Raw genomic sequence first — 14806 nt, forward strand, 5'->3', positions numbered from 1 at the left:
CTTGTAATCTTTCTCTGTTTGATCCTGTCAAAAATGTTTTCTTTATATATATAGGTAAGAACATCCCAACTTTAGGGGTTTATGATAATATATTAACTTAGTTTTTTTTATAATAATATCAGATTCTTAAGCATTGTATTATCTGTTTTGTCTGTTTTTACCTTTCCATCTTTTTACGCTGTGCTAATATATTTTACCAATCACAATAACAGAACTACAATTTTTTTCAGGTGTCATCTGAATAGGATGTTTAATGATCACTAAACTCCGCAAAGGAAAAACACTTATAAAAGTTCAATTATTTATTTCATTAAATATAGAAGCAACAAATTTGATTGCCTGACTACACTAAGGAGTCAGCTTACAGTGTGCTCACGGCTGCCTCTATATTACCAACAATATTTGGGTTCCAACATCATCACAAACCTCAAACTCTTCTTGTGCAAGCATTGCTCTCACATATATTGAAAGAGAGACAGAGAGATAGAAGGAGAGATGCAGAAAGATAAAAAAAGGTAAACACAAGTGAGATCAAAGACTAGTTTAAGCCACTATAATGCTACTAACCCCCTTATACCAATCACTTATTGTTCATTATGTTATTTCATATCAGGAGAGTTGAGGTTGGTTGTGAATGAGGCTGAAGACCTTGGCAATTCTCTTTGTTTAAGATCTCTTTTGCAGCCATTGGTAACTGAACAGTCTCTGGAAGTGACATCTTGGATGCAAAATCAAATCACTAAAAACATTATGCTTAAAAACATTACAATAAATTATTGTACCTAATTTTAGAGTTTCATCACTATACGATTCATGATTATTTATACTGGCATTTCTTTCCAGTGTAAGGGATCCACCAAAGAGTCAACACAGCAAATAAAACCATTCGATTTCATTTGTAATAAGAAAATATATTAAATTATTCTAATATTAAACATCTATAGATACTTGGATCATAGCTGCAATGGCTTGGGTTGTCTCTTCACTGGAATCTGATTAGTATAAACAATCACTAGGAATAACTTACAGCCAACTAGTTCTCTTCCCATTGGTAACAAGTCTGACTTATGAAAAAGGTAATATAAATAAAAAGTAATATAAATAATTATGCAAAAAATGAGACTTTGGGGGAAAATGCCATTTATAATGAGCACTCTGTAAGCTGCCTCAGCCTGTTGCCAGTATTGGCAAACACAGACCTGCACACTCACACCTTCACAACATACACCAGCTCTAGTACCGAAAACTGTACAAACAAAAAGGTTCATCTGCAAAAGTGTATTTACAAAACATGTACTCTTATTAAAAGATTTTTCCCATATATTATTTCTAAGAATTATCCATTCTTATTAAAGGTATAAACGGTACATTGTCATATGGCAGCACAGGACAAGAAGGAGACATGTGCCTCTGAGATACAAATCTTCTGTATAAACCTTAAAATCTAAAAGTGATGTGTTTGTCACATGACATTCTGAATAACTTTTTGCACTTACGAGATCAGTGCAGTGAAAACTGTTAGTAGGATCTTTCTAGGAACTGTTTCCTTGTTACTGTCGGTAATACTAAAAGTGGTCGTTCATACAATACTGTTAACGTAGTGAACGAGTCTGATAGCCCATCCTTGCAGGTACTCATATAAGTACTCCCTAACACAGAGCAGAACACAGTCATGTGACTTCACATGAGGGAGCCGAGGATCACACTCCCAGCCATCAACCATACTGCACCTACATGTTGCTTCCCATTCCCTACTCGGGGCATTCTTGGGAAACCACCCTACACTGTCTTGTGCTTGGTCACACTCTTGAGAACACCATAAAACTAGAATTCTCCAAATAAGTAGACTCAATGTTCTGCGACTAGTAAGAAAACTTTATATACGGTGGTGAAAAATAGCAGTGGAAGGGAAGTTGTACCGCAAATAATTGCACAACTTATCAGTCACACAGCCGTTAAGTATCTCTGTTGATTGTGGTGTCTTAGGATTTCCTTTTCTAATCCTAGTACATACCCATAAGTCTAATAAAGAAAGCCTTTGGTAAAATGTCTGAAGAAAGTTTTATATAATCTTTACAAGAAATTATACATAAATTGCTCAGAAACTGGTACATTTCCCATCACAGGTAAACTGGTTGCACAACCACAGGAAAAAAACAACTGTTGCTTTCCTTTAGCAAAATAAATGCTCTGGCTAGATTGTCACTTCATAAACAACACACTTCTTGCAGACATTGGTAACATTCATGAGCTGATCATATGAAAAGCCATGATGTGGGCGGCTGCTAGACGTGGTGATGCGAGTGGTGGCAGCCCCCCACGGCTGCTGACCACAGCAGAGACATAGGACGGCATGTGGTTCACTACAAGCAGCATCACAGATGACTTGCTCTAAGAACCAACCATCTGTTTATTGCTATCTGTTGATTGTAGAGTTCAAGAGGAAGGGGACGTATAACATTTTTGTTTCTAACAGCTTAGCTGCAGCGGCTTGAATCTGCAAATAATAAAAGTTATAAATTAATATGTTCTAAAAGAAAGAAACAAAATACAAATTTTAAATAACATTTGCGATGAATGACTATGTTCTGAAAAATAGTGATCATGCAAATTTCATAAGTAATCACTTTTTTCAAAATGATTTTAAGAAGACAGTGTGTGTATATATATATATATATATATATATATATATATATATATATATATATATATATATATATATATATATATACCACTAAAAAGGAAATCCCATCAAATGTATGATTTCCAAAACACAATATTCATATTCCAGGACATGGGATATGAGAACTTACATCCGGAAGTCTGACTAGCAGGTCCTGGTATCTGGTGGGTTGGGAGGGATAGTGAGTTTCACAGAAGGAGCGAAGGCAGTTCATGTACCGGTCCTGGATCACTTCTAGTTCCTTGTGGTTATTCCGTGCTGTTGAGGGATAAGGCAAATATATGAAAACTAGAATAAAGTATGCAACAACTATTTATCGGTGTATGTATAACAAACCATTTCTCGAAAATTCAATTTTGAATATGATTTCACATACGTGTTCATGACAATAACAAATTTATACTTACACTGGTTAAGCATGGCAATGACTTTGAGGCACACATATTCCTCAATTCTGATCTTTGCTTTGCGGAGTGCTAGCGTCACATGAGTAATTTTCTCAACCATAACACCAACTTCCTGGCGTAGCTGGTCCATTGTGATGGGTCTTCCCATCATGGAATTCAAGCAAGTTTGTAAAGTACAAAGGTTGTTGGAAACCTGAAAGGAAAATCAAAGTCATTAGTACAGAGACTACAGTAATCTTAATCAGTTTCTGTCAGAATAATGATTTTCAAAACTAATATTTGAAGGATAATTTAAAATATAATATATTCGATACACACACACACACACACACACACACACACACACACACACACACACACACACACACACACACACACACACACACACACACACACACACACACACACACACACACACACACACGTACGTACATACATACATATACATGTATATATCATACATATAAGGCGTATATATACACCATGCTATTTATTACTACTGATGCTTCACACTTGACTTAGATGAGAAAATTAACTTACTTCTTGATGGAATTCTGCTTCGGTTCCATCTGAGGATCTTGATGCTAATTTTTCAAGCCCATAAATAGCTTGATAAGCAGAGGTGGTCAGCACCAGAAGTTCATGCCACTTGTGTGTTAATAGTCTTGTATGAACCTCTACAGGAAGTTCCTGGTAGAAGGGAAGGCGTTTGGTCCACTGCACCAACTTTATAGAAATTGAGTCACCCAGATGTCGGAGTTTGGTGGACAGGTCACTCTTGTGGTCCAATAAATCATCTAGATTCTGTAACATAATTTAAGAGAATATTAATCCCAAGTTCAGACAATTACGTCACTTCCAAATTATTACATTATCATAGCAACGAACGTAAATCTATTATCGGTAAATACCATTAATATGCAAGCAATAATTGACATGTTTTCACCTCATGTGTACAATACATATAACACCTCACTGCATATACAACCATCCTTTAACACTATGTTTATTTTACTCAATGTCGAAGTACTCATGAGTAATCCCTGTTACTTACTTTTAACGTGGCAATATCTTCAAAGTCATCACACTCTATTAGCATCCGGATCATAGCCTGAGCTACTGGGTAGGGTGTTACACGTTCTCTAGTTGATGTCACATTATTATCTAGTCTATGACGGAAATGTGCAACCTGGAAAAAGAAAAACAGAGAATAATGACACGTCCACTCAACAGGAAATGTATAACTTAGAATGAGTCTTTTCATACAATATGTTACCATAAAAGAAAACTTTAAGTAATTCTCTTGTAACATTAAAGATAATAATAATAATAATAATAATAATAATAGCAATAAGATGACCAACTGCACACATAAAAAGAACACCACTCACCTCAGCGGGATTGGTAAGGGCTGCTTTCAGTATGTGACCGCTGTTGAGGCCGCTTGTAATGGGTGACGTAATCGGGGGAGATGTGAGAGGGCTGGAAATGGGCATGGGCAGGGAGGTGGCTAATGACGTTGTCCCGGCCATCATGATCGGATCAAGTCCCACCTTCTTGTCAGGAGAGCTGCTTCCTTGCTTCATTTGTCCGTTCTTTTTATTCTTCTTTTTGTACTTTACCTATGGGGAAAAGAGTCGTTTACATGTGTTCAAAATAAGAGGGAAGATTTTGTAAAGTGTATTAATAAACCCTCAAAAATGTCAGTCCTCTCTAGAGAATCAAAGTAAACTGGAAATTAACAGAGAATCAAAGTAAACTGGAAATTAACAGGATATAAAATTATCAGAAAAATGTTAAACCAGAATCAATTAAAAATAAATCACAGTCTAGATATGTTTAATCTCTGCACCTAAAAATTACTTAGAAAATACTGTATCTTGAATAACATGCAGTGCCACAGACAAGCTTTGCTGTGAGTGACTGGCACCATCACAAGATCCATAAAGTTCCATCGAAAGTTTAGCTTAATGTATCTTGTATCATTTCTTTCACTACTGTATTCAACCTAATTGCAATACAGTATTTGAATCTTATGGTGATTACCAAGTAAAAAATAAATAGTAAAAGCATTTCTAGCCTAAGTCACACACAATAAAATACATGTTTATCCTTAAAAACTGCTTGCACAACATTTTGTAAACTGTGAGACATTTTTAGACTGAATACTTCCTATTTAATATTTCAAGAGAGTCCTGAAGCTTCTGAAACATATATCACAAATGGACAAAGTCAGAAAGAACCAACTAGTAAGAGAGAATTAGTCAAGAGCGAGAAAAAAAAACATTCTCCAACGCAGACAATCCTACTTCGTGAACCTCCTCTACACAAGACAACAAACACCTCCTTTGAACAGTGAGAAAACACCATGCAGATCCGATGACAATAACCTTAATGTCCACATGAAGAGAAATGAGAAGCACAAAAAGCTATAGATGAGGCGCGTGCAGGGCTAATTTTGCCTTACCTCCTTCCAAACAAAGTTAAAGCTACTTAGAAAATAAGGTGTAAACCCTCACCATCAGTCCATGTGCTTGCTTGCATCACACACCTACAAGAAACCACTTTCTCCATGGATTAGTTGAGATAGTCCTTGTATTAAGTTCATAGCGGGATGCAGGTAACTTGTTAATTGAAAGCAAAGACTAATAACCAAATATAATAAAATATTACGTTACCAGAGAATGAAAATAATAATAAATAATAAAGATAAAAATCAGAACTGAAAACTGTTCATTGCACAGAACGAGCAAGTCTAAGTTTTTTTTCACTTTCTTTCACCTTTTCAAACGTTTAATCACAGCACTGTCTGTTTGATCCCTTTCAAAGTTCCGGAGATCTTGTCATGTTTGCGATTCATCTTCTTATTTCAAAGCATCTTGATATCTTCAGGTCTATACCATATTAGTAATGAAAAAATGAAACAGACAAGCTACTAGCATATTGTTTGTTAGACTAGAACTTCCTGGGGAAATAATACTACAAGGGTTAAAAGCTACTTGGAAAATAAATCAACTAACCTTGTATAAATTATAAACTGCTCCTGAATTACGACCACCTGGCATCCTGTCCTCTCTTACAGCTGTTGAGAAAATGTTCAGTTTAGATAAATTCAGAGATGGTGTGCTTCTTTCACATATCCAGCTCTACTTAATGCTGTATTTAATCATCATCTCCTACGAATTTTTCATTTGTTTTTGTTTTTTGTTTATATCTTATTAATCATACATCTTCGAAAACAGAATACAAAGGACAATTGCTAATTAGCTACTTACCAGCAAGGACCATGCCTTGACGTAGGCACTTCTGGAAGCGACAATACTGACAGCGGTTGCGCTGTGCCTTTGTAATTTCACAGTCTCCATCCGCAACACAAGTATACACCCTCTTGTTCTGCACCGTCCGCTTGAAGAAGCCTTTACATCTAAAGAAAAAGAAAATAATCATTAACTCTCACTGTCTGCTTCCACTAAGTCAGCATTGTACATGTTAATCAACTAAAATAAGATTTTTATCTCAAGAAATTATTATTTTTTTCCAAGCTCCATATTTAAAATCTTACGTTTATCCTACTTACCCTTCACAAGTGATGATGCCATAATGGAGGCCAGTTGCCCGATCCTCACAGATCATGCAAATCATCGGCTGGTCTTCTTCGTCCTCTTCAACTGGAGCAGGCTGAGCAGGCGCACTGGTGGCACCTTCCACCCCATTGGTACGGGAGCCCCACATCCCAACTGTTGAGAGGTTCATAGCTGCTGGGGAGTCTGGCTGCGTCTGAGGCAACTGACTTCTGTCTCCTGCCCATAACCGCTCCATGTTGAGAGGAGTGGATGGGTGTCGCTGGGTATCAGCATTACTTGGAGAATGAATATAGGGTGAATTGTGAAGGAGCTGCAATTCACTGGGAGAGCTCTGTGGTGATCCCAGTCCTCTAACAACCTGGTAACCAGGGGAGGATGGAGCAACTGTGTATGGAGAGCGTGAGACTGGGGTGGGAGCATGAGGAGATCTTGCACTTGGAGTTAAGGGGGAACGGGCAGCTGGTGAGAGTGAGAGTGTACTTGATGGGGAAAGTTGGGGTGGAGATCCTCTTCTATCCTGACCTAATGACAGGAGACCATCTACAGAGGCACGCACTGCATCACTAGTATCAGCACCATAGCCACAGTTAGAGGCAGGACCAAGCACCTCACGGGGTGCTTGAGAGGCTGGAGTCTGTGATTCATTCGGTGCAGTCCAGAACATGGTCTTGACCCCACCTGCTTCTCCCATTATAACTGTCGGGGTGCGGAGGCGAGGGGAATACCCAGCTCTGCTTGAATCAGCAGGAGCGGCAGCAGCTACTTGAGTGGATGGCGTAGGTTGTACAATTCCTCCACTAATGAGCTCAGGTCTGACGCCATTAATGCGGTTAGCAGCACCACCCCAGTATGGAGGGCCAGTGCTCACTGGTGCTCCACAACGCAGCCCAACGGGCGTGCTGGAAACTCCTGGCGCCAGTCCGGCCATTGTGGCGGCCAGGGTGTAGGGTGTAGGAGGCATTCCTCCTAAAGAGGTTAGTGGTGGTCCTAACGATACTAATGGTGGAGGAAGAGGTGTAGATACTGATGTAACTTCCTGTATGTGTTCACTGGTATCAGCTGGAGGTGGTGTGGTGGACATTCGTTCTGGTAAATCCTCTTCACTCCTGTGAACTGTTTCTACACTCATGTGAGTTCCCGATGGGTGCGGTGTGCCCGATGAGGACACCGGCTGTCTGCCACCGCCGTCGAACACATGGGCGTCCTGGGTGTCATCCTCCTGGCCACACTCTGCACTACTTTTAACCTCAGTGAACTCGTCTCCTGCACTGTCTGGGGATGATCTGAAAAATAAAAACATCCATTAGCACAGGAATCGTGGCTATCCTTTTTTAATACTGCATGTGAATGACATGGCCCACTCAGACGTTACGTGAAGTTAGACACCCACCGCTCGTGGATTCGTGGCTGTGGGTGCGGCGAGGACCGAGGCGACCCCGACGGCAGGTAAGACGCTGGCGGCTGGATAGGACTGCAGGATGAGGTCTCAGCGCCAGAAGACCCGGAGTCCGGCGAGCAGGACGAGGTCTCGGCCAAGCTCTCCCCGTCGCTGCTGCACCTATCAACAGTCACCATTGTTATTCTCTGCATTTATATCTGCATTTTATATTTTTATTAATAACTATAACCCAATCAAAAAAAAAGTTTTGAAAGACTTTTTTTATGCCATCGCCCTCACATCCACTTGGACCACCACTCATACAGTGATTAACTCTCGCCTTCTCGCGGTTTAGACGAGTAAGTGAAATGTGGCACATTATGACCCTAGATTTCGCATGCCAGGCATAAACTTGGCGAGGCAACATTTCGTTACCTTACAGCAAAGAAAACCTAGGAACACCGATTTAACTGTACAGATGTGAAATTTAGTAATGTAGGACATTAAAAATTGTAAACACTGAAGTGTATTTTTTAAATATAGATGATGCACAGGTAAAAAAATGAATTCCTGACATTAAGTGCAAAATATATAAAAAATCAAGGCTTAATAGACTACATAGAAAGTTAATATCATGTAGCTTATATATGAGGATTAGTAAGTTAATCCTGGTAAAGGGATAAAGGGAGAGAAAGAGAGAGAAAGGGAGCGAGAGAGAGATAGAGATAGATAGATAGATAGATAGATAGAGAGAGAGAGAGAGAGAGAGAGAGAGAGAGAGAGAGAGAGAGAGAGAGAGAGAGAGAGAGAGAGAGAGAGAGAGAGAGAGAGAGAGAGAGAGAGAGAGAGAGAGAGAGAGAGAGAGAGAGAGAGAGAGAGAGAGAGAGAGAGAGAGAGAGAGAGGACGAGGCAAAGCGATAAAAAGGGAGAAAGAGCAAGAGAGAAGAGCATGAGGAGCGAGACAGACAGACGCAGAACCGAGCGAATTCTCACCGGGAGTCTACTTTGCGGCGCTTAAGCTTGAGGTCCTGGAAGAGGCTCATCTTGACGCCGTCACACTGGAGCAACGTCACCGTCATAATTCCTGTGGAAAGAAAAAAATACGTCAAATGATAAATGCAAATAATTTAAATACACCATATGAAGTAAACTAAATTACACGTTACATATATTAGCTCGTAAAAAATACATATCATAAAACATCTCATAAAGCACACAACAAACATTTTTTTTAATATGATACCATTTAAAAAATATGAATAATTATCTACAATGGTAATATAACTTAATAATAATGAGACACATATATAACAGACTGCTTTGTTGTAATTAATTAGGCTTATAATGATCCACAGCCACGTAAATACCAAGGCCCATGACCTTTGCAGCGCCGTAAATGCATTTCGGGTACCCTTCTCGCCTAGCATTATGAATGAATGAATGAATGAATGTGTGTGTGTGTGTGTGTGTGTGTGTGTGTGTGTGTGTGTGTGTGTGTGTGTGTGTGTGTGTGTGTGTGTGTGTGTGTGTGTGTGTGTGTGTGTGTGTGTGTGTGTGTGTGTGTGTGTGTGTGTGTGTGTGTATGTGTGTGTGTATGAAAAAAAATGTACAACTGTTTATGAAAATGCGACACTAATTTTCGAAAGTCTTTCAGTTAATACGCACACTCCCCGCCTTCGCTCCTCCCCGCGCGCGAGTCACCTGGAGGCGGCGGCGGCGACTCCCACGGCCTGGGCGAGGCGGCAGACGCCTGATCAGGGTCACTCATTTACTGCTTCGCATGCTTAGGCAGTCTATATAAATCCCCCTTAATCTAATCTCTTGTGATGATATATCAAAGCAAGTTTTTTTTAAGTGTATTGCCGCCAATTTCCAGAAAGACCACCACTAGTATGTTCCCAAAAGAGCGGAAAAAAGAGCAGCGAACGGAGTATCTGAACATCCCACGCGTCGTATACCTATAAGGAATCCAGTCCCACAAAAATGGATCTAGGGTAGACAAGCGTCGGAGATTACAAAAAAGACAAAAAAAAATACTTGACGGAGATACCGAGTGTGTAAAAACGCAAATCACTTCCTGCCTGTCTCACCTTGAGCTAAAAGTCACGGTCACTGCTGATCGCGCTGACAAGAGAGGGGAAAAAGTGAGATAGAGAGTGAGAGTGATAGTGAGAACATACACAAGGAGTGAGGAGAAGGAGTAAATGGTTCTAAGAGAAATGGGAACGGGAAGAGAGCCGAGAGGAGTGAAACAGTCCTAGGAGAAGAGAGCAAGAAAGGGGTTGGAAGATCCTACGAGAAGGAAGAATATCCACAGGCAGTGACGAAATGACAGTTGAAAACCCCTCAGGGAAGAACAGCGCAGCTAATGGGGAGAGGTGAGAAGGTCCTTGGGGAAGTGGGAACAAGCACAAAGGTTGTAGGAGTTTAGGGCTTAACGCGCACCCAGGAAGTGGGGTGTGGGTGCCCAGGGAAGAAGACGAGGGCGCGCGCGGCGAATCGGGAATGGGCGTGGGAGGTCAAACAGATAAATGCGAATATACGGCGGAGGAAGACAAAAGCTGGAAAACATTAAAACTAGGTTGTTGCTGATTTTCAAAGGAAATGGAATGCATAAACTTCATAAAAGATTAATGAAAACATGTGGCCACAGCCAAGTACATGTCTGCATTATCAACTCGGCAGGAAGGAACAACAAAACAGAGCAGCTAAACTACTTCAGGTCGCGGCGCGAGGTGTGAGCGCGAAGGCAAGAGACGGCAGATACCGTTAAGACTCTGATTATAAATCTTATGAGGCAAAACTGATGATCGCACAAGGCGTGTTAGGCGGCGAAGGAAAGCAAGGCTCGGTGAAGGTGCGGGTGGTAACGGTAAATTAATGGCAGGTTCCCGGGACAGCAAGACCCGCTGTAGGAGGCATCTCAAGGTCACCCAGTGCCCTCCACTCCGCCGTCCCCGCATACCTCACACGTGGTTTCCCCGCCGTCGTAGAGCCGTCCGCGCTCTCACACACGCGCGCTCTCTCACGTTCCTGCTTTCCGTTCTGCTCTTCGAAAGGCAGACCTTGACCTTCCCTTCGTTCGAGGACGACATCTCGCCAGGACCTTGGCGAGACGGGCGGCCTGACATTGCCGACCGGGCGCAAAAATGCCTGCTGTAAACACGGGCTCCTCAAACTGCGCGCTACTCCTGCTGCGGCTCCGCGACCACGGCTCGCTACCTGTCTGGCCGGCCTTCATCGGGGTTTCAAGGTGGCGGGAACTCACTGCCGTTAACTCGACGACTACCTCCTCGCCACACGGACTTCTCGAGCGGCAAGAGGCCTCGTCACGTACATCATTCCTGCCTGATTTATATCGTTGCTAAAATTATATATAGAAAGGGAAGTAACATTTCGTAGATCGACTATCAATAAGGACAACAAAAAACAAACAAATTGCAATACGTCGATCCTGCAACGCTAACAAGATATACATCTTCGCATCCTACAGCCCCGGCATAAGAATGAGAACACATTCACATCCCACTGCCAGTAATTAACGACGGGAGAGTGACATGCACCTTTCCAGCACGCGGGGCGGCGTGACACCTGGCCAGGGGCGGCTTAGCGCAGCTTCGGGGACACCCCTGGGCAGCTTGCCAACCCGACTTGCGGATGCACCGTCTTGTCTACCTCATCTCAAACTATTGAAGCGCACACCAGTATGGTAAACACGTGGACAGAAGCGAATCTGCGTTGGAAATGCAGTGAGGGGGGGAAAGGCGGTCAAGAGGAGATAGATAAATACATACATACATGCATGGAGATAGAGATATAGATAGATAGATAGAGAGAGAGCAAATAACTCTACCTGATCAACCATCTATCTTATCATCACATATAAACAGCTGTTAAAATCGAATCCGACCTTAATATAAACCAGATTTGAAGCTTCCGGACTGTCCTACACGAGGAAGTGTGAGCCGTGAAAGGCATCTTCATCTTCTTTTCCTTTTTCTTCCTCTTCTCTCTCTTCCCCTTTCCGCCTCCTAAACTACGCTTACATCTCCACTTCCACTTCCAGCTACACCTCCCTCCGGCTCCTGCTCCTCCTCCACCTCCCTCCCTCCCTCCTATCCTCCCTCCCATCCTCCTTCTCATCCTCCCTCCATCCTATCCCCCCTCACATCCTCCCTCCCATCCGCCCTCCCTCCGATCCTCCCTCACTTCCTCCTCCACTTCGCCCCCCCCCCCCCGCCCGCGACCCAGCGAGTGCTTCCGTCCACGCCTCCGCCCGAGGCCTACTCCGCGCCGCCGTGGTTGTCGGAGGCCGCGTCTCGTCCGGGAGCGCGGCGGCCGGGGTTCCCTCTCTTGCTCCCGCTCTTTCATTCCCTCTTATTCCCTCTTCTTCTCTTACTATGACGGCTTTTTCGGAGCAGCGGTTGGTGTTGAAAATAGGATGATGAGTCAAGGGTGATCAGTGGCCAGAAAGGTATTTGTTTGAGTGAGTGAGTGAGTGAGTGAGTGAGTGAGTGAGTGAGTGTGTGTGTGTGTGTGTGTGTGTGTGTGTGTGTGTGTGTGTGTGTGTGTGTGTGTGTGTGTGTGTGTGTGTGTGTGTGTGTGTGTGTGTGTGTGTGTGTGCATACTGCTATGCTTTGACTTCCGTGGCATCTTGCACGTGGCGAACAGCGTCGGGTGGCCAAGGCCGCCGGAGGTCCCACATGCTTAGAACACTAAGTGGGCCGCCCCATTACCACTGGCACTTCCTGATCTTCAACGCCCGGGTTCAGGACGGTGTCATGGCACTCGAACAAACGCCCACACTCACACCCACACCCTCTCTCTCTCTCTCTCTCTCTCTCTCTCTCTCTCTCTCTCTCTCTCTCTCTCTCTCTCTCTCTCTCTCTCTCTCTCTCTCTCTCTCTCTCTCTCTCTCTCTCTTAATCATCACCATGCAAAACAAAGACACACATAAAGACAAACAGACCAACTCATAAACACAAACATACACATACACACCCACCCCCACACGCACTCACACCCACACCCACGCAGGATAACTCTAGCCTAAAAGTCTAACCAAGGATCGCATCAATGAACTTGGACCCTTGTATCACGATACATGAAAACTGTAACAGGATCCTCCTCGCAAGGCTGTCCAAGCGATTAGGGAAACCAAGCAGAACTACGAGGCAGAGAGCGTGTCGCGCCGAGAATTCCGCGTCCACTTAGACGTTTAGTGCGCGTGATTATTCGCGTGTTACAGGTAGGCTGCGAGCGGCGGCTACGGATCATGTTTCCGACGCGAACCACGATGGCTGCAAGGCCGTCTGGAGGCTACCGTGGGTATGCGGCCACTCGGGGCTCCTCGCTGGCTCGCTCGCTGGCCTGCGCTCCCTCACTCCCCGCGTGGCCCGCTGGAGTTCACGGATTCTTCTTCGTCTGTGTCGTGGAGGTGGTGCTGCTGTCGTTGGTTTTAGCTTTTGTTTATTTGTTTGCTTATTCTTCTTTCTTTCTCTCTCTCTCTCTCTCTCTCTCTCTCTCTCTCTCTCTCTCTCTCTCTCTCTCTCTCTCTCTCTCTCTCTCTCTCTCTCTCTCTCTCTCTCTCTACTTCCTTCGTCTGTTCCATCCTTCCCCCAATAGTTTTTATCAAACTCACCACAAACCACAGTAATTAAAACACTTACCTATCAGCAACAGAAAATGCCTCCACGCACACTTCTGCCGAAGAACCACTCTCACTTTTCAACCATTACAGTCACAGTTACGCTGCAACGCCCCCCCCCCCCGCCTTTTCCCCCCCGTCACGCCCGACCCCGTCCCACTCCCCTCCCCCTTCACCCTCCAGGCCCTCATCTCCCTCCCCTCCCCCTCCCCCGACGCCAACATACCTCTCACCACAATGCACATTCACCTCCATGTAACATTTCGCTCCGTCACGATACATTCACTACATACTCTTCTCTGTCATAAAAGAGGTCTCCATCACAATAACCTTCTTTTTTCTCTCTCGCTTTTCTCCCCCGTCAACGTTGCAATATTTTACCCCTTTGTCAACGTTGCTGCAATGCAACTGCGATGAATTGGTGCCAAACAGAAACAGGAGCGGTGAGCAGCTGGTTCGCGACGGCACGTATGCGGCTGAATTATGTGTCAATGTGGTCTTTTGTGTCCCCCGTGCTCCCTTGTCTGTGCATTTCCTTCATCCGTGTCCCGTTTCCCTGCCTTCTGCCCCCTCCTTCCCTCCCACCTTCCCACCCTCCCTGCCTCCCCCTCTGGAAGACCTTCTTCCCTCTTCGATTGAGGTTAGTGAAGGCTCGGTGGTAACAGCTGGCTTGGCAGGCTTGGCGGCTCAGCGGGCGACGTGGCGATCTGCGTTTCTTCTGGCTCAAAGGCCTTCGGCGGCGCCAGCCATCTCACGAGAACACTCGTAAACACATGCACATACACACGCATACCCGCACGCAATGTACCCTGAAGCAAATGGGTACATAACCATACATACACACGTACAAATATTTTCAAGCACATTTAGAGAAACAAAACAGTGCCTCTCAGCACACACGTCAGCACCTCAACAGTATTTGTACAGATGACTCTATCAGCCGCCAAAGCTGTTGTGACCAGCTATTTTCTAATATCAGTCAATCAGTGACTACTGCTTGTGACGACCGCAATTCCGAGAGTTACAACAACTGTGTATTTATTTGGGAGCGCGGTGACAATTGGTCCGTTCAAAATACAAAATACTGCAAGGACATTGAAAAATTTG

At 43.6% G+C, this 14806-nt stretch overlaps 1 protein-coding gene across 19 annotated transcripts in view; it reads right to left on the reverse strand.

Moving 5' to 3' along the window:
* Positions 1 to 287: 287 nt before the first annotated feature.
* The window catches only part of Hr4 (Hormone receptor 4), a 311370-nt gene continuing 296851 nt past the window's right edge, over positions 288 to 14806 (reverse strand). For 10 of the 19 annotated variants that reach the window (XM_070138498.1, XM_070138500.1, XM_070138502.1 and 7 more), the window contains 11 exons: positions 9046 to 9136; positions 8065 to 8226; positions 6668 to 7957; positions 6366 to 6514; positions 6111 to 6172; positions 4482 to 4712; positions 4145 to 4279; positions 3631 to 3894; positions 3091 to 3283; positions 2814 to 2941; positions 288 to 2497 (listed from right to left, as the gene is read on the reverse strand). In XM_070138498.1, the coding sequence (XP_069994599.1) occupies positions 2417 to 2497; positions 2814 to 2941; positions 3091 to 3283; positions 3631 to 3894; positions 4145 to 4279; positions 4482 to 4712; positions 6111 to 6172; positions 6366 to 6514; positions 6668 to 7957; positions 8065 to 8226; positions 9046 to 9131 (2781 nt within the window). In that variant the 5' untranslated portion in view covers positions 9132 to 9136 and the 3' untranslated portion in view covers positions 288 to 2416. Of the gene's footprint in view, positions 2498 to 2813; positions 2942 to 3090; positions 3284 to 3630; positions 3895 to 4144; positions 4280 to 4481; positions 4713 to 6110; positions 6173 to 6365; positions 6515 to 6667; positions 7958 to 8064; positions 8233 to 9045; positions 9137 to 14806 lie in introns of all 19 variants that reach the window. The other 9 variants (XM_070138493.1, XM_070138495.1, XM_070138497.1 and 6 more) reach the window with 1 other exon arrangement.

This window comes from Penaeus vannamei, chromosome 24 (assembly GCF_042767895.1).
Source record: "Penaeus vannamei isolate JL-2024 chromosome 24, ASM4276789v1, whole genome shotgun sequence".
Classification (NCBI taxonomy): Eukaryota; Metazoa; Arthropoda; class Malacostraca; order Decapoda; family Penaeidae; genus Penaeus; species Penaeus vannamei.